Genomic DNA, 21575 nt, shown 5'->3' with positions numbered 1-21575 from the left:
GTGTGTTATGTGTATGCCAGGTTAAAGAGATGGGTCTTTAATCTAGGTTTAAACTAACAGAGTGTGTCTGCCTCCTGAACAATACTAGGTAGATTGTTCCAGAGTTTTGGCGTTAAATAGGAAAAGGATCTGCTGCCCGCAGTTGATTTTGATATTCTAGGTATTATCAAATGGCCAGAGTTTTGAGATCGCAGCGGACGTGAAGGACTGTAATGCAATAAGAGCTCACTCAAGAACTGTGGAGCTAAACCATTCAAGGCATTATAAGTAATTAGCAAGATTTTAAAATGTATGCTATGTTTAATAGGGAACCAGTGCAGTGTTGACAGAACCGGGCTAATATGGTCATACTTCCTGGTTCTAGTAAGAACTCTAGCTGCTGCATTTTGGACCAACTGGAGTTTGTTTATTAAACGCGCAGAGCAACTATCTAAATAAAGCATTACAATAATCTAACCTTGAGGTTATGAACACATGAATTAACACTTCTGTTAATTAAACACTCTTTCATTAAGAGCATAGGTCGTAATTTAGATATATTTTTAAGATGGAAAAAAACAAATGCTAGTAACATGACTTTCAAAGGAAAGATTGCTATCAAATAGCACACCTAGGTTCCTAAACGAAGAATTGACAGCACAGCAATCAAGTGTTAGACAGTGTTCTAGATTATTACAAGCAGAGATTTTTGGTCCGATAATTAACACCTCTGTTTTAGTTTTTTTTTCAGAAATTAGCAGTAGGAAATTACAAGTCATCCAGTTTTTTTATATCAGCTATGCATTCTGTTAGTTTTGTGATTTGGTATGTTTAGTCAGGCCGCAAAGAAATATAGAGCTGAGTACTGTATCATCAGCATAACAGTGAAAGCTAACACCATGTTTCCTGATGATATCTCCCAAGGGTAACGTGTAAAGCGTGAAAAGCAACGGTCCTAGTACTGAGCCTTGGGGTACTCCGTACTGCATGTGAACGATATAATACTGCTACGAATTGGTGACGGTCAGATAAGCATGATTTGAACCATGCCAATGCAAACATAATTTTCTAGTCTATTCAAAAGAATGTTGTGGTCGATAGTGGCGAATGCAGCGCTAAGATCCAGTATCACTAATAGAAAGATACAACCACGATCAGATGATAAAAGCAGGCCATTTGTAACTCTGATGAGAGCAGTCACTGTATATGATACAGTCTAAATCTTGACTGGAAATCCTCACAGATACCATTTTTCTTTAAGAAAGAACATAGTTGTGAGGATACTGCCGTTTCTAGTATCTTTGGAGAAAAGGGAGATTTGAGATCGGTCTGTAATTAACTAATTCTCCAGGATCAAGTTGTGTTTTTTTTAACGAGAGGCTTAATAACAGCCAGTTTGAAGGTTTTTGGGACATATCCTAATGACATTCATGAATTAATGATATTCAGAAGAGGATTTGTGACTTCTGAAAGCACCTCTTTTAGTATCTTAGATGGTATAGGGTCTAACATATATGTTGTTGGTTTAGATGATTTAACAAGTTTATGCAATTCTTCCTGTCCTATAGCAGAGAATGAGTGGAACTGTTCCCCCAGGGAATCTATAGTGCACTGTCTGATGCAATACTTTAACTGACAGCTGCATGGTTATAATTTTACCTCTAATAGTATCGATCTTGTAAGTAAAGAAGTTCATAAAGTCATTACTGCTGTGCTGTTGGGAAATGTCTACGCCTGCTGATGCTTTTTTTTTTTTTTCATTTAGCCACTGTATTGAATAAGTACCTGGGGTTGTGTTTGTTTTCTTCTAAAAGAGACAAAAAGTAAGCAGATCTAGCAACTGCCTGAGAGTTTATATTTCATCAAAGTTCAGATTTTTATGTAATTTTTTTAAATGAATGTTATAAATAAAACTCACTCTCAAAGGCTGTTCTTGTTTCTCAGGTTATATGACCATGGGTCATGCTCACTGGACCCAACAGTCGTTTGCTACCCAGGCTGCTCCAATGGCTTTTGGGGTTCAGGGACCATTGCAGGTGGCCCAGATGCTTCCTGGAGGTCAGCCTGTTATCTGGGGTCAGGCTAACCTCTTCCACTCTCCAGCCACGGGCCAGCAGCAATGGGCGTTCGTACCAGCCCAGACAGTTGGCATGGGGGCGCAACCGATTCCAGCTGCAGTGCTTCAGGGTATGGTCCCCATAGCTTCCATGCGCCCCCACTCCTGTGAACCTCCTGAGACTTCATCAAACATTATAAGTCCTCAGCACTTTGTAGATTCTACCGTACAGCAAAGTGGATCTAAGCACGCCCTAAACAAGGACCCCCAGGAGGAAGCAATAGCTGTTCGCATTAGCACAAGCAAACATGACGCCGCACTGCCCTCTGGGAAACAGGAAATGGACTGCTGTGGTGAGCTTGATCTTTCACAGTTGAGATTGACTTCAGGGTCATCAATATCACCATCCCCAACTGATTCTTGTGAGTTTAACACACTACGTAGATTGAGGTATATCATGTGACAGGCATTATTCCCATTCTTTTCGTTCTCTTTCCATAGGTGCTATTTCTGGTCCGGAGCAGGAAACCATGTCCCCAGCAGCTGCCTCCTCAATAGAGTCATCGCTCCTGACTGCAAAAGACAGCTTAGTCAATGTGCCAGAAGTTTTGGTAATGGTTGTGTGTCATAACTGTTTATCAGCACGGCTGTGATTTGCCTATTGCTAAAGTCTGTTTTAGTTTTTCACCAATAATCCCATTCCCTATGTCTTACAGGAGGCTTGTGCTCAAATTCTTAGCACTGATGAGATACCACCAGATGCTCAGATAAACCTTCCAGACTCTTCACAGCTGGATATCCAAAGAGAGATGTCTTCTGGGTTGGTTTTCTCTCTTCCTCACTTCTTTCTTCAAGATTGTATATCAGGGGTTTCCAGTTCTGCTCCTGGAGGGCCACTATCTTGCAGAGTTTAACTTCTAGGCTGGGGTTTCCTAGCTCCAGTCTTCATTCTCTGTTTCTCTTGCTAAAGATTATTCACAGATGCTCAGTGAAGCCTGGAATAATCCCAAAGCTGCACCTCAGTTCAGTTCTGGTTGCAAGCATTTTGCCAAAATACAGTATGCTTCAGAAACAGGCATCAGTGGTAGTGGTAGAGCGTGAAATGCCGGCACTAACATCCCTGGGCCCAGACCAGGTGATTGAGAACCCACGGCATCCCCAGAAGGAGTGTGAAAAAACGAATAATTTAGTGTGTCGGACCTAAAAATTTAGCTACACATAAAGCCTGACAGATCTAGTGTAGTGCAGAGGCATAGTCCTGGCCATTCTATGGAAAGTCGTAAATCCTGAAGACTAGGATGTTATGGAATTGGTATATAGAGCCCTGGTTACACACTCCCAGCTTATTAGGCACACTGGGGTTTCTATGTCGTCGCTGATACTCACCCACAGACACATCATGTTAGAATTATTTTCTGGCTGTTAGACGGTCTGTCCTCCAAAGCCTCTCTAAGGATGTTGAGCAGCTCTCTTGGTCAATGTCCATAGATTAGCTCAAACGGGGAAACCCACTGGAGGCTTGCAGGACCTTCCGCACCCTAAATAATTGGGCTTCCAGCCATTTGTCCCATTCCTTTTGGAATCTTGGTGAGTGGCCCATGAGGATCAATGAGCACTGTGTCTGGAGCCCGGCCCTTCTGACCCTTAGGAGCAGGCAGCAGTGCTGTTCTTGCTCCATCCTCAAGTCCAAGAGGATCTGATGCTGTGTTTGGTGGAGCCCGGGTACTGTCTTAACCATCTCAGCAAGGGGTGAGGACTCCATGGCGGTGAACTCATCCCCCCATGTTATGGCACTGTAGCAAGGTATAAGTCAGGGTTCCTCAAATCTCGCCCTGGAGGGCCAATGCCCTGCAGAGTTTAACCCAGAGGTGCCCAAACTCGGTCCTGGAGGGCCGGTGTCCTGCAGAGCTTCTGCAGGACACCGGCCCTCCAGGACCGAGTTTGGGCACCCCTGGTTTAACCCATCAAGGTCTTCAGGATCCCTAGGTAAATGAGTTTGATCAGGGTTTGAGCTAAACTCTGCAGGGCAGTGGCCCTCCAGGATCGGATTTGAGGAAACCTGGTCTAAGTTGTGGGATAGAGATGTCGAAGGTGGTGAGAGAAATTCTACATTCTTTTATTGAACTCGAAAGAAAAAAACTGTGCAAGGCAAAACAAAATCAGCATCTCAGCAGATCGGAACACTGTTGGGAATTGGGCTTGCTTCTTTCTCCCTGTCCCAGGCAGGCCATCAACTTATATTCTCTCTTTCTGCCTGTTACTAAGAGTGGAAACAGCTGTTAGTTATCAGACAATTGGCCCACTTTCTCCCCACTCATCTCCTTTTACAGACTCCACTCAGCCACACCCCTCCTGCCACACATGGGTTCCTGTTTCTCTTACGTCTGATACAGGGCTGTTGATGGCCATTACCAATCTTTCTCTAAGGTGAAGGCCAAATATGGCCTTCCTGACTATACGGTCAATCAAGTAATTTACTTGATCCCCCACCGCTATACGCCTACATTGAGATGTTTTGATGAGAAAAATGCTAGTTGACCAGCTTTGAAACAGCATGTCTCACATTGGATACATACTATTGCATATGTATACTCCAGCCAGAACCATCACTTGTCACCCAGAGCTGAGGTGTTCCAGGCAAGAGGAAGTGGTTGGTTCATCTGGATGTATATGCAGTAGGAAGCCAACCCCTTAAAGTCAATCATAGGTAGCAACGATAGGTAGCAAAATGGCGTCATTCAAGGTAAGGCCGTGATGACAGTCATCGTTCAGTCTCATAGACCTACAGTTCAGGTGTTCAGAAACATTTTGGGTTGTGATGTCATAAAACCAGCACATTATATTAATTTGGTTATGCATAAATAAACTAACAACTTTTGACAAAATCAAGTTCTCATTGCACAATAATTTACTGAAGCTGGCAAAAAGGGGGAAAAGGCAAAAACTGGCAGATTTTAAAAGGCTTATGACAGATGTCACACTTTTGTCTCTCATGTCCATAAAATGCAGTATTTCTGAACTCTATTTTTTTGTTGACTAAAGCTGTTTTTATGATTTCATCCTTAGGAAGAGTGTCTAAACATACAGAAAAGCACTGAGAAAATCCAGAACTCACAGTGATACAGATGGGACTTAACTCTGTGTGAGCTCTGTGGGACATTTGACAAATACTAATAACTGATAGAAAGTTAAATCTATTTTAATAAATTAAGTGCACCTTTAGTTTGCGATGGACTTGAAAATTGGCTGTCTACCAGTAGCCACTAACTATCTGAACTACTTCAGAAATATTTTTTGTAAAATATTAATAAAGTGTCACAATATGAGAAATTGGATCAGTTAAATCAAAGTTGAACTGTGATGGACATCCGATGGACTTGGGGATTGATTTCTATTGTCATTTCTAATGCACAAAATTACCTGTGAAGCTGTGTAGTTGCATTCTACATCTGGAGAAGCCAAAAACATTGGTTAAAATCATGTTTTGCTTTTCTCGGAAGGAATTGTATTGAATGTTGATATTGTGATGAACCTTTTCTTAAAGAAAAAAAACTTTCAATGACCATCTGCATGGCTTTTTTTTTTTTTTTTTGAAAAGCAACTTGATGACAGACATTCTTTTTTAGATTTTATACAATGACATATGATGATTATTTAAAAAGGAACGTTTTTAAATAATGTTCAAATAATGTGTGTATTATGATACTGTCAATGTTTTTGAATGACAAAATGTATTTGTTGAATTTTAAATCTCTGTTCTAGAGCTTTTGTTATAATATTTGCTTTACAGTGTTGCAAGCTCAGTGCAGTTCATAAGCAATACTGTAAACTGTATAAATATGTATCTTTTCAGGGTTGATGTTTGTTTAACTACCATTATTTTTGCCTCCTCTGTGAATCCTGTGGTCCATACCAAGGGCTACAACTTTCACTCAATCAAGAAGTGTTGTAGATAAAGCAGTTCAAAGACAGTCACTGTCTGGATATCTTTGTTCATTTGCTTACAAAAATATAACTTTTTTTTTTTGTATTGTAGCATAAGCAATACTGTAAACTGTATAAATATGTATCTTTTCAGGGTTGATGTTTGTTTAACTACCATTATTTTTGCCTCCTCTGTGAATCCTGTGGTCCATACCAAGGGCTACAACTTTCACTCAATCAAGAAGTGTTGTAGATAAAGCAGTTCAAAGACAGTTGCTGTCTGGATATCTTTGTTCATTTGCTTACAAAAATATAACTTTTTTTTTGTATTGTAATGATTTTCTCAAGTGATTATAATTTAAGAAAGACAAAGTGCCATTTTATTATTTCTTATTCTGTACTAATCAGACACTGTGATGATACATTTTAGTTTTTAAAAAGGAACGTTTTTAAATAATGTTCAAATAATGTGTGTATTATGATACTGTCAATGTTTTTGAATGACAAAATGTATTTGTTGAATTTTAAATCTCTGTTCTAGAGCTTTTGTTATAATATTTGCTTTACAGTGTTGCAAGCTCAGTGCAGTTCATAAGCAATACTGTAAACTGTATAAATATGTATCTTTTCAGGGTTGATGTTTGTTTAACTACCATTATTTTTGCCTCCTCTGTGAATCCTGTGGTCCATACCAAGGGCTACAACTTTCACTCAATCAAGAAGTGTTGTAGATAAAGCAGTTCAAAGACAGTCACTGTCTGGATATCTTTGTTCATTTGCTTACAAAAATATAACTTTTTTTTTTTGTATTGTAGTGATTTTCTCAAGTGATTATAATTTAAGAAAGACAAAGTGCCATTTTATTATTTCTTATTCTGTACTAATCAGACACTGTGATGATACATTTTAGTTTGCCTTATTTTGTCAACTAGAGAGAGAGAGAAATCAATGAGAAATCAAGAAGACTAACAGCAAATCAACTGAAATAAAGCAAATAATTTCACATTTATGTCATGTTGATTAGATGTACTTATGTTTACAACAGTCTTGATGTCATTATTTTAGTTTTTTTTATTAAGGATAAGGTATTATTAGCATCTTATCTAACATAACAGATTCTGACAAATATGCTTGAGGACATACTGAATAACCTGCCATCATTATGAGTGTTCACCATAAGGATTTTTCTTTCCTCCAACATAGGGCACCTTTCCTGTTGCACAGGTTAATTATGGCAACAAACTGTATGTCCAGTCATGAGTAGAAAGGTGACACTTATTCAGCACATGCTCAATAAAAATAATTTTCTGAGAAAAAGGAGTGCAATTATTTCACTTTGTGAGAACAGAATCATTTTGAACAGAAATCATTTTGACTGTCCAGTAATTTTCTTCTGCTGTTTACACTTTTGATGGTTTTGTATGCAAACTAATTTCTGTTTTATCTGTTTGTAGATACACTATGTAACATTTGGCCCATGTGGTTGAAGCATAAAACTGCTAGATATTTTCTGTGCTATTACAGTGGGTATAGAAAAGAATCACCCCCCTTTAAAATAATCACATTTTGTTGCTTTGCAGCTAATTACAGCCTTTAGTCTGTTGGGATATGTCTCTACTAACTTTACACATCTAGACTTTGCAATATTTGCTCGCTCTTCTTTGCAGAACTGCTCAAGTTCGGTTCAATTTGATGGTGAGCGTTTGTGGACTGCAGTCTTCAAGTCATTGCACAGATTTTCAGTGGGGTTTAAATAAATCTATACTCTGTATACTTCTGTAGAGCCAATAAACTAAACCCAACCATAATGAAACACACCTAAAGCAACCAATCAAGGTCTTTAGGGCGACAAAATATGGTAACATGGCACAATATGAAAAGCTCCTAAAATTAGGTATATATTACCTGTTGATTGATGATTGTAGTAATTCATCAGGAAATCTGGCAGATATATGGTGACTGAAACATGATAAAATAATTCCAAATCTACAAATAGAAAACACAAATTTGCACATAGCTGAAATAGTTGATTTTAGATTGATCTGAGACTTAGGTCCAGTCTACAAACTGTTTGTTAGCATTATTAATGATTGACAGGGTTTTTGGGGGGAAAACTCTTAGTCACTTATGCCCAGAATGCTCCACTTCCAAGCAAATACATGACATGAAGAAACTTCATCAACTTTGTCATGAACAAGTAGGCACTGAATCAAAATAGATGATTAAAGTAGCCTAATTATCACCAGATTGCAATTGCATATTTCACTTTGCATACATTGCCCCAAAACAAACAAACAAACAAAAAAACCGCGGATAAAATACCATAAAATTAATACAAACATTTCCTTCAATCATAAGCACAACACGAATCCATGTGTAATTCCAAATAGGGTTAAAATCAATGCACATAATTCCTTCGTATAAGGCCGTATATGCTATTTTAGAACTACAGTAACATCTTCTGATTTCTCTCAACATGGGGACAGGAGAGCTGTCAGTCAATAAATTGAAAAAAAAAAAAAGTACCTTGCATTACTTATTTGAAAAAGTAACTCAGATATTCTCTTGTAAATTAAAAAGTAATGCGTTACTTTACTAGTTACTTGAAAAAGTAATCTGATTACGTAACTTGCGTTACTTGTAATATATTACCCCCAACACTGGCAACATGACATGTTTAACTGAGATGTTTAACTATAAATACAATTTATAATAAATACAATCTGAAACACTTTTCTGATTATAATGTCCTAAGTGGTTCTGTCACTGTTTTCAAGCTAAATAAAATCCTACTCTGTTGAAGCTTGGCTCATGAATATTAATTAGGTTGCGTGTGCGTCGCCAGGTAGTCCTGATTGGACAACATAAAGCATAAACATGTTAAAACCAACAGTGGGCGCCAGTAGCGGGCAAATAAAATAATCCTCGTGATATATATTATATAATCATGTAGATTATTTTATTTGTCCGCTGCTGGCGCCCACTCTTTAACGTTTCTATTTTATCCAATCAGACAGGACTACCGGTCGACGCACACGCAACGTAATTAATATTCATGAGCCAAGCCTTCAGCAGAGGAGGATTGGCAAATTCGTACCCGGTTTAATCAATCAGTAAGAACAATGTTCCGCTGTCTAAACGCGCTGTGCGAGTGTTTTGAAGATATTATGTAATATCTATGCAGTTCGAGCTTGGCCAGGGAGAATTTAAACGAACATGGAAGAGGTAAACAAATTGTTTGGGATAAACAACAAAAACGCCAAACATGTCTTATTTTGCCAAATAGATTTGGTAGACGCTGCGTTTTATACGTGTGTTTTGTTTTAATGTTATTGTACTTTATTTGACATTAAAATGCATGATTTTCAACAATGCTACACTGTCCCTTATTAGCTTAAATGTATATTTGTCAATGCACTGATGAGATCTGTTCTCTTTATATGTTGGCTATAGGAAGCCTGCATCAATTTCAAATCCATAAGGGCAAAGTTCCAGGAAGAGATCCAGGTGAGGTACAGACCTGCGCTTCCTGAGAAACCCAAACGCCTCCCGACCTCTGCTGTAGGCCGCCCTGGTCTGATAACCATGAGCTTTTCTTCAGCTGTGGAAACCAAGACCGCCAGCCAACCCCAGGTCATTGTGAGAGAAGACCTGAAAACACCTTCAGGAAAACGCCCTGTATCGTTCCCAAGCACAACATCTGGAGATGGGCCCAACAGGCAGTCACTTAAAATGTGGCATTCGCCCCTCGTGTTGCCGCTTTCAAGCGAGCCAAAGCATGACTCTTCCGCACCTCCTCCAAGGAGCATCACCTCGCCTCTTAAATTCACCATGAAACCAATTCCTACACCTTTCAGCTTGACTAGAGTTTCAGTGTGTGGCAGAGAAATTGGTAAAAACGGTCTGGGGCTTGTGAAAAACAGTGGTGCTTTTAATGTTCAGATGCAAGAGTCCACCCTAAAGACTGCAAGTACAGAAGCTGTGGAGGTCCAACAGACTATGGTGTCAAATCCTGGATTGCTGGATCATTCAGCTCCACCTTCATCTAATGATTCACCGACAGACTCATCTTCTGGAAGTGTTACTCATTTCTTTGACCAGCGTGTCCTGAGCACACTAGAGAAAGCCAAGAGGAAGCTCTGCCACAAGAACCTGTTGGTGTGCGGCAGACCAAAGGGCTTCTACTCTAGTAAAGCACAGGCGCAGCTTGCAGAAAGTCCTGGAAGTTGTCACCAAGAGACTTCTCCATTGAAGATTAATGGAGCATCAAAGAGTAAGTTGCAAATCTTTTGCATGGATGCATATGAAGGTTTGCAATTTCATGCATGATACATAATGTAAAGTTACTTTAATGTAAGACCTGAGGAATTTGTCTTTATATCTTACACCTGTTTTTGTGCCTTAGTCACTGTAATGGAGCAAGGTGGAGTCATGCAGTCTGAAAAAGCATGCAAACCTCTTCCTGATCTGGCAACCCTAGGCCCTTCGCCCTCAAAGCCGCCAAGACCCCCACATGTGGATCTGAGCAAATATAAGACTGGATTTCACACCAGTGACCCAAGCGAAGCACTTACTGTTGGTTTGTAGAAGTTCATTCACCTACCTCTCTTCTTTTTTTGATGTATTGTTCCTTGATGTTTGCTCATATATCAATTAACCTCTAGACCGAATACTGTGTCTTTGAGATTAATTCTCTGCCGTAGCAACCCTGAAATGGTTAAAAAAAAAGGTTTAAAACCTTTCTCAGCAAGGCTGTATTCATTTGATAAACAATACAGTAAAACGGTAATATTGTGAAATATTATTACAATTTTCTATTTGAATACATTTAAAAAAAAAATTTGAATTTATTTCTGTAATGGCAAAGCTGATTTTTCAGCGGCCATTAATCCAGTCTTCAGTGTCACATGATCCTTCAGAAATCATTATCAGAATGTTAAACGCATCTTTTGTTAAAAAAAAAAATTATGATGCACTACCATTCAAAAATTTAGAGCAAGTAATTAAAAAAAAAATTTACATTTTTAAAAAAATTTACAAAAATTTTAAAATTAAAAAAAAAAATGAAAGGAAGAAATGTATACTTTTATTCAGCAAAAGTGATGATAAAACATTTATAATGTTATAAAAGATTTCTTTTTTTAATAAATGCTGTTCTATTGAACTTTCTATTCATCCAAAAATCATGGTTTCCACAAAAATTCTAAGCAGCAAAAGCTGTTTCCAACATTAAAAATTAGAACCATTATTAATAAGTGAGCTACAATATCCACATTATCCTTCAGAAATCATTCCGAAAATGCTGAAAATTCAGCTACTGTATGCCATCACAGGAATAAATTACATTTTAAAATATATATTTTTTGAGAAAGTTCTTTCAAGGTGTAATAATATTTATTAATGTTTTACTGTATATTTGATTTAATAAATGTAGTCATGGTGAGTATAAGAGAAATCTTTCCAAACTTTAGACCAGCATTTGCACCCTTACTAAAAAAAAAAAAACAGTTCATTAGGCTCACTGTAGGATTTTAACAGTTGCCAAAATATCAGCTTGCTGCATTAATACACTGAAGAATGTGATCTCTGTTAAACAGCTTGAAACACAGCTGATCCATTCAGAATGATTTCATATCAAGAAAATGATTTCAGTCTTGTTCTTTGTTACATTTTTTCTTTCTTTCCAGAATCTGCACCCGAGGCTGAGATTGTGGCCACTGCTAATGCATCACTCGAGGACGCAAGCGTACCTCCCCCCGAATTTCCAGATTTTGACATTTCTGCACCAGAAGCCACAGACAGTAATGCCATAAATCTGGCGGCCCTAGATTTAGAGGCCACTGAATTTCCAGGGTTTGATTCGTTGCCTCCACCTCCACCACTGCCAGATGAAGACGATGGCCTGCATTTACAGGCTGTTTTGGTCCAGCATTGTCCGAGTCATTTTGGTCCAAAGCAGTCAGAAGATGCTCTGTGTCAGTCTTTAGAGGACGCAGGAATCTTGACGTCTGCTACAGAACCAGTGACCTTTGACCTGAGAATGAATGGATCGCACGCCTTTTTCAACCTGAGCGCTGAACACCAACTTCCATCAGAACCAATGCAAAAGTATACGTTTAATTTATCTGGTTATGTGGGATGTTCCTGAAATGAGTTGTTTTTATGAGTTGCATGCATGACTTTAAGCTTGTATTCTCTGTGATTTTCATTATACTGCAATCAAGACAGATCAGATGTGTTCTTTTTTTCCTCAGTTCTTCTCAACAAAAGCGTTTCCGTGAAAGCTTTGATAATGTTTATGAGGATGTGGAAACAGTCCCCAGGTTCTCTTTTGCTCAAAGCTCTTATAAGTGTAAAGGGGCTCCTAAAAGTGAGTATTATGCTAGCAGGACTGTTTAATTTACAGAAAATGTATGGTTTATAGAAAATGTGATTTGTGTTTTCCCTTTCAGATCCGTATGCCGATAATGGCCATGTGGTGAGTGGTTATTTCTTATAATTGGCATTTATTAAATTAAGCTACAGATATAGTTTAGTTTACTATGTTTAATGTATTATATCATTTACAGATCAATATTATGTTTGGTATGTTATGTAAGACGCCATATATGCTGACAATTGATTTTAATAGGTGCTTGATATGAAATGATCCTTGAATTTGTTCAGAAAAGTGGGAAACCTGTTTTGGGAATCTATTTTTGATCATGGACAAAGTTTGTTGTTCTAATGCGTATTAGTCAATGCTAATAGTCTTAATATTAGTTCTGTTGATCTCTTAATTTGTTTGACAGAAAGAAGAAACATGGAGGAATATTTGGCATGTCACTCAATGGTTTGTCAGCATTTATTTCACTCTAATCTTGTCTATAAATGGAAGATAAATTTGTTTTCAGGTGCAGTCCACGCAGTTTAAAAAATACTGAATATGCTTTATTAACTTTTTTCATTTTTGAAGGTCTAATGCAGCTGAAGATCAAAATGGCCAACATGATAGGTATTATGATTTTTGTTTTTTGTTGAGTGAACTCAGCAATGTCTTGCCTTGAATGCCATTATTTTCCAGCAAAAGTGTGTATGGATTTATAGCTATATAATTTCCAGCTGGTTCCAGATTCCAGAAAATATGTATTTTAACAATTTTGTAAATGGGAAAAATATATATCCATCTATCTATACACTCTAAAAAATGCTGGGTTAAAAAGGGACAAACCCAGCTATTGGGTTGTTTTGACTCAGCGGTTGGGTTCAAAACATCCCCAACCGCTGGGTCAAAACAACCCAATTGCTGGGTCAAAACATCCCAATTGCTGGGTCAAAACAACCCAATTGCTGGGTCAAAACAACCCAATTGCTGGGTCAAAACATCCCAACTGCTGGGTCAAAACAACCAAATTGCTGGGTCAAAACAACCCAATAGCTGGGTTTGTCCCTTTTTAACCCAGCATTTTTTTAGAGTGTAGGAAAAAAAGATAATTCTTTTGTGGTAAGGCCAGTGAAAACGTTAGCTTGACATTTTTCTTTATGTAACTTGTAACATATCTAAATGATTAATTACAAATAAAAAGCCAATCCTGATATTTGCCAATAGAGATTCAGAGCAAGGAAGATAAAAGGCGTTCCTCATAGAAGATGACCTGCTAAAAATATGTGATATTTCTTTCAGAAAGAAGCTGAGCCCTGAACATCATGAGGATAAAGAGCAGAAGAAGAAAGAGAAGCAGCGTCTGGAGAAGGAGAAGAAAGAACAGAAAGAGAAGGATAAAAAGAGAAATGAGATGCACAAGAGATTTAAAGTGAATTCAAATACATACGTTAAAGTCACAGTTAATGCACTCTGTGAATGGCAGCACATTAGATGCACAAGTACACACATCTAATGCAGTGACGTACGTTTAAGTGAATGTAGTTCCTGATGTGTTTCTCATTAGATCACTGGACTGGAAGAGCCCATGTATCATGCCAGAGTGCTGGCGGACAGCAAACTGCGAAAGTACGACCTGCCCGTCAAAAGTGGAGATCTCATCAGCATCATCCGAACGGTCAGCTGCCCCAAGGGCAAATGGCTAGCCAGAGACGCCAACAACAAATGTGAGACGTTCCTGAAGATGTCTCAATCATGCAGAGCACTCTTTAGGATGAATTAAGTTCAGAAACAACCCAGTTTATCCGAGTTCACCCTAGAAAATCTCTGACATGGGTTCATTTAAAATCACTCTTGTTGCTGATACAGCTTCACTTGTGTTGAAATCAATCGATGCATTGTGATGCGGACGTGGACGACTCTGCATCGATGCAGTAATAGACCGTCGATTATAGCCTACTGACGTCATTCACATACGCGCTTGTCACGCGAGTATTAAAAAATGCACCCACTATTTTTAAATCCGAGATCTGTGCACATTTTGGAATAAACAAAGCTTAGTGTGGGGAAAAAAAAAACATGCTCTGAGCTTTTTCCCGCATATGGCGCGTGTGTGCGCTAGAGACGATCGCTGCGGGCTTCATTGCACTGGATATGCGCTGTGAGACACGTGTGCATTGCTTGACTCTGTGCTTCCACGCGCCGTTATTTCAGTGTCTTATTTTAGATGTGCTTTCATTGATGCACGAAACTCGCGTAGGCTACTGACAGACTTTCACGTTTGCTTTGTGTTTGTTTGTCCTGAAGCTCGATCGCGGCAGCGGTTAAATGCATCTCTGAATACATTTATGATACGAAATTGATGTAAACAGTCAGTTATGTTTTCAGAACTGGACAACACATCTGATATGTTGAAATAGATCTGTGCATTAGTGTGAATGCAGCCACCGTCTATGATCTCAGTAATAATCAAACGGCAATAAAGAAAAACCCATAACTGTAATTGTCTGTGAACTTTCGGATGCTTAACACGCACTCTCAGATACTGAAAGTACTTTTTGTTTATCACTTTTAATTGTCTTTTTCCCCCTTTATATTTGCTTGTATGTTTTGAAGCTATATTTATTTGGTTAAGATCTTAATTGTTTTGATTTATTATTAATTTGTAATTATTTAAAAAAAGTTAGCGTGCATATATAATTGAATAAAAATGCACAAAACAAATTTTATATAATCGTGATGCATCGTGATATCGAATCGTTGACTTGATAATCGAATCGTGAAACCAGTGACGATTCACACCCCTAGTTGGCAGGCAAATGTCTTTATTCTGTTTTCGTGTTATAGATGGCTACATATCTGTGATGAATGTGGAGTTGAACATTAAGGAGATGCTTGAGCTCGGAAAAAAGGTATCACAGGCTGCCGGCCGAGGCCAAACCAATGGAGATGACCTTAGTGTCAGCAGCAGGTAAAGAACAAAATGAACCTACGGTACAATAATCAACATATTCATACCTAGAAAAACATGCATTATATGCATTAACTAACAAGTTAGACCATGGATTGGCTGCTTGGGTTAATATCAATAATATACAAATTTTTGAAGCATGATAATTTTAGGAAAAGTGTAAAATCTATGTACAGTTGCTTATAACTTTTTGGCTAGTGACAGGACACTTAACCCTAGAATATGCACATCATAAATGTGTATAGTTTTTAATTCTTGATTATGGATAATCACTATAGTGACTAAAAGGAATTCAATGTCCATACAATGTTGCTTCCCAAAACTGAAGTGTTACTTATTGCATCTCATGATAAAATCGAAATTATTATAACTATTATTACTATTAACTGCAACAATGACAATTTCAAAATGTGTTATATTTGCAGGTCCTCTCATCAGAATCCTGTGTTTGCAAGTAGCTGTAAGTTTCCTCCTTTATTTTTTTCTTTATAAAGTCACGGTCAAAAGTATTGGCACTTTATTTAAATGCACAATTTTCTCAACAAATGAATTGTTTATTTTTGCTTAGTTGTGATATTTGCATCCTTATAGGTTTAAAAATATACTTTTTTTTTTTTTGTGAGTATATTGTACTTTTCACTTTATTATGCATCAAAGACATAAATATGTGTTTATGCCAAAATATGTTTTCATTTGACTTTCTGGATGAAATTGTAGATTTGAAAAAAGTGCATTGGCGCCAGTATTTTGGGCTGCCGCTGCAGATGTCCTGACGCATGTCAATACATTATCAGAAAATGTGCATGTGGTGTATGTTTAGCTCTTTTCTTTTCTATGTGTTCATCCAGTCACTGATGACAGTGAAGAATGGATATATGAAGATGACACGTTGTCGCTATCAGCTGAAAATTTGTGAGCCTGAACTTTGCTTCATAAAATGGTTCTGAACTATTCATCTGAATTTTACACAGATCTCTAGAGTTGTTTCTCATTTTTCTCGTTCTAGGAGTCAGATCAAAGCTACCTCTATGCCTGAGATGTGTAAGTGTGTGTTTTTACTCTCTCAGTGTTGAGTATTGTGGCTGTTCATCATGTTTCCCCTCTCTCCTCAGTTGATAGCAACTCTTCTGCTCATCATCCTTTCAGCGACTGGAGTATTGAAGACATGCAGACACAGTGAGTAGTTTGACGCTACAGATAAACACACGGCTGCATAAGCATGTGTTCATGTCCTGTCTGTACACACGAATATTTGAAGACAATTCAAAGAAATACTCGGTAGTAACCAATATATTTTTTATGTGCAACCTGACACAACACAAGGGAGATTAAAGGGTTAGTTCACCCAAAAATGAAAATTAGCCCATAAATTACTCACCCTCAAGTCATCCTAGGTGTATATGACTTTCTTCTTTCAGACGAATCCAGTCGGAGTTATATTAAAAATTGTTTTTGATCTTTCAAGCTGTTTCATGGCACTCAGCGGGTGTTGCATGCTTCAGTCCAAAACAAGTTAAATAAAAAGCGCCCATCCATAAAAAAAAGTGTCTCACACGGCTCCGGGGGGTGAACAAAGGCCTTCTGTAGCGAATCGATGCGTTTTTGTAAGAAAAATATCCATATTCAAAACGTAATAATCACTTTAATGTAGCTTGCGCTCACTGTTGTAAACCGAAGCAGTTCCGGGTGGATGACGTATGAGGTCGGCTTTACGCATGCGTCACCCGCTGAGTGCCATGAAACAGCTTGAAAGATCAAAGACAATTTTTAATATACCTCCGACTAGATTAGTCTGAAAGAAGAAAGTCATATACACCTAGGATGACTTGAGGGTGAGTAATTTATGGGCTAATTTTCATTTTTGGGTGAACTAACCCTTTATGCAGAAAATTATGAAAATGCGAATGCTATTGGATTTTTGCATTTTAAATACTATATATCCACAATTTCTAAAAATGTATTTGATATAAAGCCACTTTTAGGTCTTTTTCTAGGTTCTCATCTACATCCAGTTCTATTATTTCTTATATTCTTTCGTTATTTTCTTTCACGTCAGTATATTCCCCTGCTCCATATGGAAATGATATATTTAGCTTTCAAAAGTCACTTTTTGTCATGTTTATTCAATGTTTAACCTGTCTTCTGCATATGTGATTAATTGTGATTCGATTAATTGTGATATCTTGTAACTTTGTTAAAAATCTAAATTAAAATAGAATTGATTGACAGCGCTATATTTTTAGCTTGTACAATAACATTCATACAATTCAAACAGTATTCTTCCACCAAACAATGTAGTTCCTCAGAAACAGTTGTGGTTCCAACAAAGTGGTTGCCGAGCAACACACAGAAGTAAACAAAGGTGTATGTTTGTAGAGTAATTTACAACAGCTTCGAACGCGGCTCAGCCAATCAGAATCAAGCACCGGAACTCTCCGTTTTATAATACTTAATAATCTCTAAATAATCGAGTTTTGCATCATTTAAAGAAACGGTGACCGCAAAGCCTGCCGTGTGTGATCATGTCTCATCTTTAATTACCCCTGTGTTCATGACAGAGAGGCAGAAAGCTTCCAGTTTGCAGACATTGATCTTCTGCCTCCTCCAGCTCTTTATGCCGACTCTCTGTGAGCTTGTGGTATGTTTCAGCATGTCATCTGATGTTTGCAGGATCATTAGTAAATCAGCCACTGAAACAAATTGGAACCAGCAATATGTACTCTAATTTTAATTATTATTTTTTTTCTCCACAGTACATCAAGGACATCCTCATTTCTTCAAGAAGTGTTGTTGGAAAACTAGCTGTCTAGCACTGGCCTTTAGTCTTCAAATCATCAAATCAGACTTAATTCTCAAATACAATGAGAACAAATGCTTAAGCGGTGGTAGATTGACGTTGAATAACAGACGATGCCAGCTTAGGGGTTTTAATGAAATGGGGGTGTGGCACTTATTCATTTGAACTATTAAATTGCAAAATTGAAGTCATTTTTTAAGGCATTGAGAGTAACTTTAATTTTGCGTATGCACCTTTAAGTTGCTTTTTTCTTCGTGTGGGAACATTGGAAGTTGGTGGTTTGATTACATGTTTGCTTAATAATAAACACACAACTTGAATGGAATAAATGGATCTGAATACAGCAGTGAGTCTGACCACTTTACTCCACTTAAATGAGCTTTAGTTTTAGATGATAAAAAAAAAGAGCTATATGTACATCACTGACACAGTTTTATCATGTCGTTCTCTGCTGCTGCCACATAAAGGCACAATATTATTAGGTATATTCCAAGATATGGATATCTAAATTTAAATAATTAATTTATCTATATAATTAAAAGCGAAAATACATAAAATAAGTATATAAACATAGAAATAAATTTTTGGACAAATACTTGTAATTTTTATTGCTACTAATTTAATGAATAGCAAATTAATACATTTGTGGCTAAATTGCATGAAAATAAAAGTTTATAAGAATAGATTTTTGTCATTCACATTTCATCTTTTATGCATTATTTTTTCCTCCATACTCTTATTTGCCGATTTTATTTTTAAAGCCCCGCCCATTTAGCGTCACCGGAAGTTGGTCCTCACCGCGTAACTTCCGACCGGAACACGGAACAGTAGCGTGAACTCTGAATAAATGAATGCACTGCAGCTGCAAATGAAACCGTATTTTAACGTTTGCTGTCTTGAGGTAAGTGCGCTGTGTACCGAGACGTTTATCCGAGTGTCAAAACACATTTTGCGGTGGTTCTAAGCTCCTAAAATGTGTTTTCTTCGTCGCAGGAGATGAAGAGCTAATCATACTGATGCTTAAGGTAACGTAATTCATCTTAATAATGCTACAGTTCTGCTCATTTTAATTGTTAAAATGTCTTTTCGTTTTAATAATTCGCTGTGGAAGATGATTAGAGGTGTTTTTGTTTGTGCTGGCATTTCCTTTCATTCGTTTTGACATTCAAAAGATTTTTTTTAACACGGAATAGTAATTTTCTGTTATGATATTGTAAGCATTTTTTAATGTATGTTAAAACAATAAATATATATATATACTGCTGTTTAATAGTTTGGGATCAGTAAGATTTTTAATGTGTTTTAAAGAAGTTTCCTCTGCTCATCAAGGCTGCATTTATTTAATCAGAAATACAGAAAAAGCAGTAATATTGTGAAATATTATTGCAAATTAAAATAAGGGTTTTCTATTTTAATATACTTTAAAATGTAATTTATTTCTGTGATCAAAGCTGTATTTTCAGCATCATTACTCCAGTCTTCAGAGTCACATGATCTTCAGAAATCATTCTAATATGCTGATTTATTATCAATATTGGAAACCGTTTTTGCTGCTTGAGATATATATATATATATATTTTAGAACCTGAGATACTTTTTTTTCAGGATTCTTTGAAGAATAAAGTTAAAAAGAACAGCATTTATTTAAAATAGGAATCTTTATTATCACTTTTTATCAACTTAACACATCTTTGCTGAATAAAAGCATTTCTTTCAAAAAAAAAAAAGCAAGAAAGAAAAAAAATACTGACCTCAAACTTTTGAACGGTCGTGTATATTGTTACAAAATATTTCTATTTTGAATAAATCCTGTTCTTTTAAACTTTTTATTCATTAAATAATCCTGAAAAAGTATCACAGGTTCCAAAAAAAATATTAAGCAGCATAACTGTTTTCAACACTGATAATAAATCAGCATATTAGAATGATTTCTGAAGATCATGCGACACTGAAGACTGGAGAAATGATGCTGAAAATACAGCTTTGATCACAGAAATAAATTACAGTTTAAAGTATATTAAAATAGAAAACCCTTATTTTAATTTGCAATAATATTTCACAATATTACTGCTTTTTCTGTATTTCTGATCTAATAAATGCAGCCTTGATGAGCAGAAGGGACTTCATTAAAAATCTTACTGACCCCAAACTTTTTTTTATTTTCAAAAGCAAAGTCCATTTAAAAGTCCCAATCCCTGACCCTGTTTCCCCAGGCCTTGTCCTGCTTTATATCCCATCTTCTGCAGTAGCGCGAAGCCTTTATTTTGGCTGCTGATGGAGCTCTGCAGTGCGGCCTCTCGACTCTCTCGCTCCTGCTCTTTGTAGCTCTTCTGCCGGTTCTGTGCATTCTTCTCTTTCTGTAGAGCCTCCTTTTTCAAGGCTTCCTTCTCACGCTTCACCATCGGGACGCCAGGCCGAACATCTGGCCTGTTTTTGAGTAGAGAGCATCAAAATAATTCAACAAAACAGCATGTAAGGCACAGCGAGGAGCCATTAATGTGATTCATGTTTATATGTGAGCTGTAAGAATCGGGAAGTATAGATGTTATTTAAAGTCAGAACTGAAACATTTGTATTTGTTTTCTGTACTTGATACAAACTGACAAGCATACTCACAGTGTTACATTGTAAAAAAATATATATTTTTGAAGAAAACACTATTTCAGTTTTTCTACTTTAACATTTCAATTCACTTGTGTTTCTTTGTAATTATTTGTAAAACCTACTAGCAATTTCTGAGTGAAATTTGTTTCAAAGTAAATCCTACACCAATTTTAGTGTACGGTATTAACACTAATTTTATGTTTCAAAAAATCAATAATTTTACACTTAAATGAAAACCATGGTACATTGTGTTTTGATGAGCATCACTTCACACCGTTATTCATCTAAGCAACCTAAAACACATAATCCACTCATTTAAAAACATGTAAATGTTTGTTTGTGTCCGTGTTTATCTCTAATGCACAAGCACTTATTCTGACAGCGACGGGATATTATTTCAACAAACGACGTGTTTTAAACTCACATTTGCTTCAGGAAAGCGTCAGACATGTAATCATCGTCTTCTCCAGCCATTTGCGTAATTAATCAGAGACTGAGAACTAATTATAATCGAAATAGAAATGAAACTCCTTGGATCACTTTCGTCGTTCCTTCTGTTAAAAGTGTCCGACTGGAACGCAGCAGAAAGTGTGTTTGGTTCCTATTTAGACTGATGCTGGGAACTCCGGAAACAACAACAACAACAACAACATTTTAATATTAATAAGTGTTTTATTGTTTTTATTTTTACTAAATAATAATAATAATACAAATACAAATAAAAAAACAGGCCTTTAGGTGACGAAGAGGGACTCTTAATATGAAATCTGAATTAAAAGATTAATTATTTGCAATAAATTATATACTCTGTTGCAATTATAAGTGTATTCCGATAATATTTATTAATAGTTCAGGCTGCTATTCAGCAGTAATAATAATAATA

At 36.9% G+C, this 21575-nt stretch overlaps 4 protein-coding genes across 6 annotated transcripts in view; 3 read left to right on the top strand and 1 right to left on the bottom strand.

Annotated features, from left to right (window-relative positions):
- LOC107708580 (disabled homolog 1-like) overlaps window positions 1-5500 on the top strand; it is a 17672-nt gene extending 12172 nt beyond the window's left edge. The window contains exons 10-13 of the mRNA XM_016512843.1: window positions 1924-2457; window positions 2537-2646; window positions 2752-2855; window positions 5102-5500. Of these exons, the coding sequence (XP_016368329.1) occupies window positions 1924-2457; window positions 2537-2646; window positions 2752-2855; window positions 5102-5114 (761 nt within the window). The 3' untranslated portion in view covers window positions 5115-5500. The remainder of the gene's footprint in view (window positions 1-1923; window positions 2458-2536; window positions 2647-2751; window positions 2856-5101) is intronic.
- A 3501-nt stretch (window positions 5501-9001) lies between these two features.
- LOC107708601 (uncharacterized) lies at window positions 9002-18265 on the top strand. Of its 3 annotated transcripts, none has more exons than XM_016512873.1 (17): window positions 9002-9184; window positions 9413-9929; window positions 10365-10538; window positions 11647-12067; window positions 12214-12329; window positions 12412-12437; window positions 12751-12791; window positions 12915-12953; window positions 13623-13752; window positions 13888-14047; window positions 15168-15291; window positions 15717-15751; window positions 16140-16203; window positions 16298-16332; window positions 16404-16467; window positions 17850-17929; window positions 18045-18265. In XM_016512873.1, exons 1-16 carry the CDS (start codon window positions 9176-9178, stop codon window positions 17920-17922), a joined length of 2028 nt encoding a protein of 675 aa, XP_016368359.1. In that variant the 5' UTR covers window positions 9002-9175; the 3' UTR covers window positions 17923-17929; window positions 18045-18265. The 3 variants fall into 3 exon arrangements, with proteins under 3 accessions (XP_016368359.1, XP_016368356.1, XP_016368358.1); XM_016512870.1 differs by having other exon boundaries at window positions 9413-10232; XM_016512872.1 differs by having other exon boundaries at window positions 9413-10232; window positions 17850-17933; window positions 18047-18265.
- Window positions 18266-18847: 582 nt separating this feature from the next.
- Window positions 18848-21575, top strand: part of LOC107708599 (glycosylphosphatidylinositol anchor attachment 1 protein) — a 15329-nt gene continuing 12601 nt past the window's right edge. Inside the window, exons 1-2 of the mRNA XM_016512868.1 lie at window positions 18848-18989; window positions 19082-19113. The gene's annotated coding sequence lies outside the window, so the exon portion shown is untranslated. The remainder of the gene's footprint in view (window positions 18990-19081; window positions 19114-21575) is intronic.
- LOC107708600 (G patch domain-containing protein 11-like) lies at window positions 20238-21297 on the bottom strand. The gene is made up of 2 exons (XM_016512869.1): window positions 21117-21297; window positions 20238-20515 (listed from the first exon to the last, which is right to left on the bottom strand). The coding sequence occupies exons 1-2, from the start codon at window positions 21164-21166 to the stop codon at window positions 20251-20253; spliced, it is 315 nt and encodes a 104-aa protein (XP_016368355.1). The 5' UTR covers window positions 21167-21297; the 3' UTR covers window positions 20238-20250.

This window comes from Sinocyclocheilus rhinocerous, unplaced genomic scaffold, assembly GCF_001515625.1.
Source record: "Sinocyclocheilus rhinocerous isolate Xijiao unplaced genomic scaffold, SAMN03320098_v1.1 scaffold25, whole genome shotgun sequence".
Lineage (NCBI taxonomy): Eukaryota > Metazoa > Chordata > Actinopteri > Cypriniformes > Cyprinidae > Sinocyclocheilus > Sinocyclocheilus rhinocerous.
Note: the sequence above shows the minus strand (reverse complement) of the source record. Positions and strands in the feature narration are given on the sequence as shown.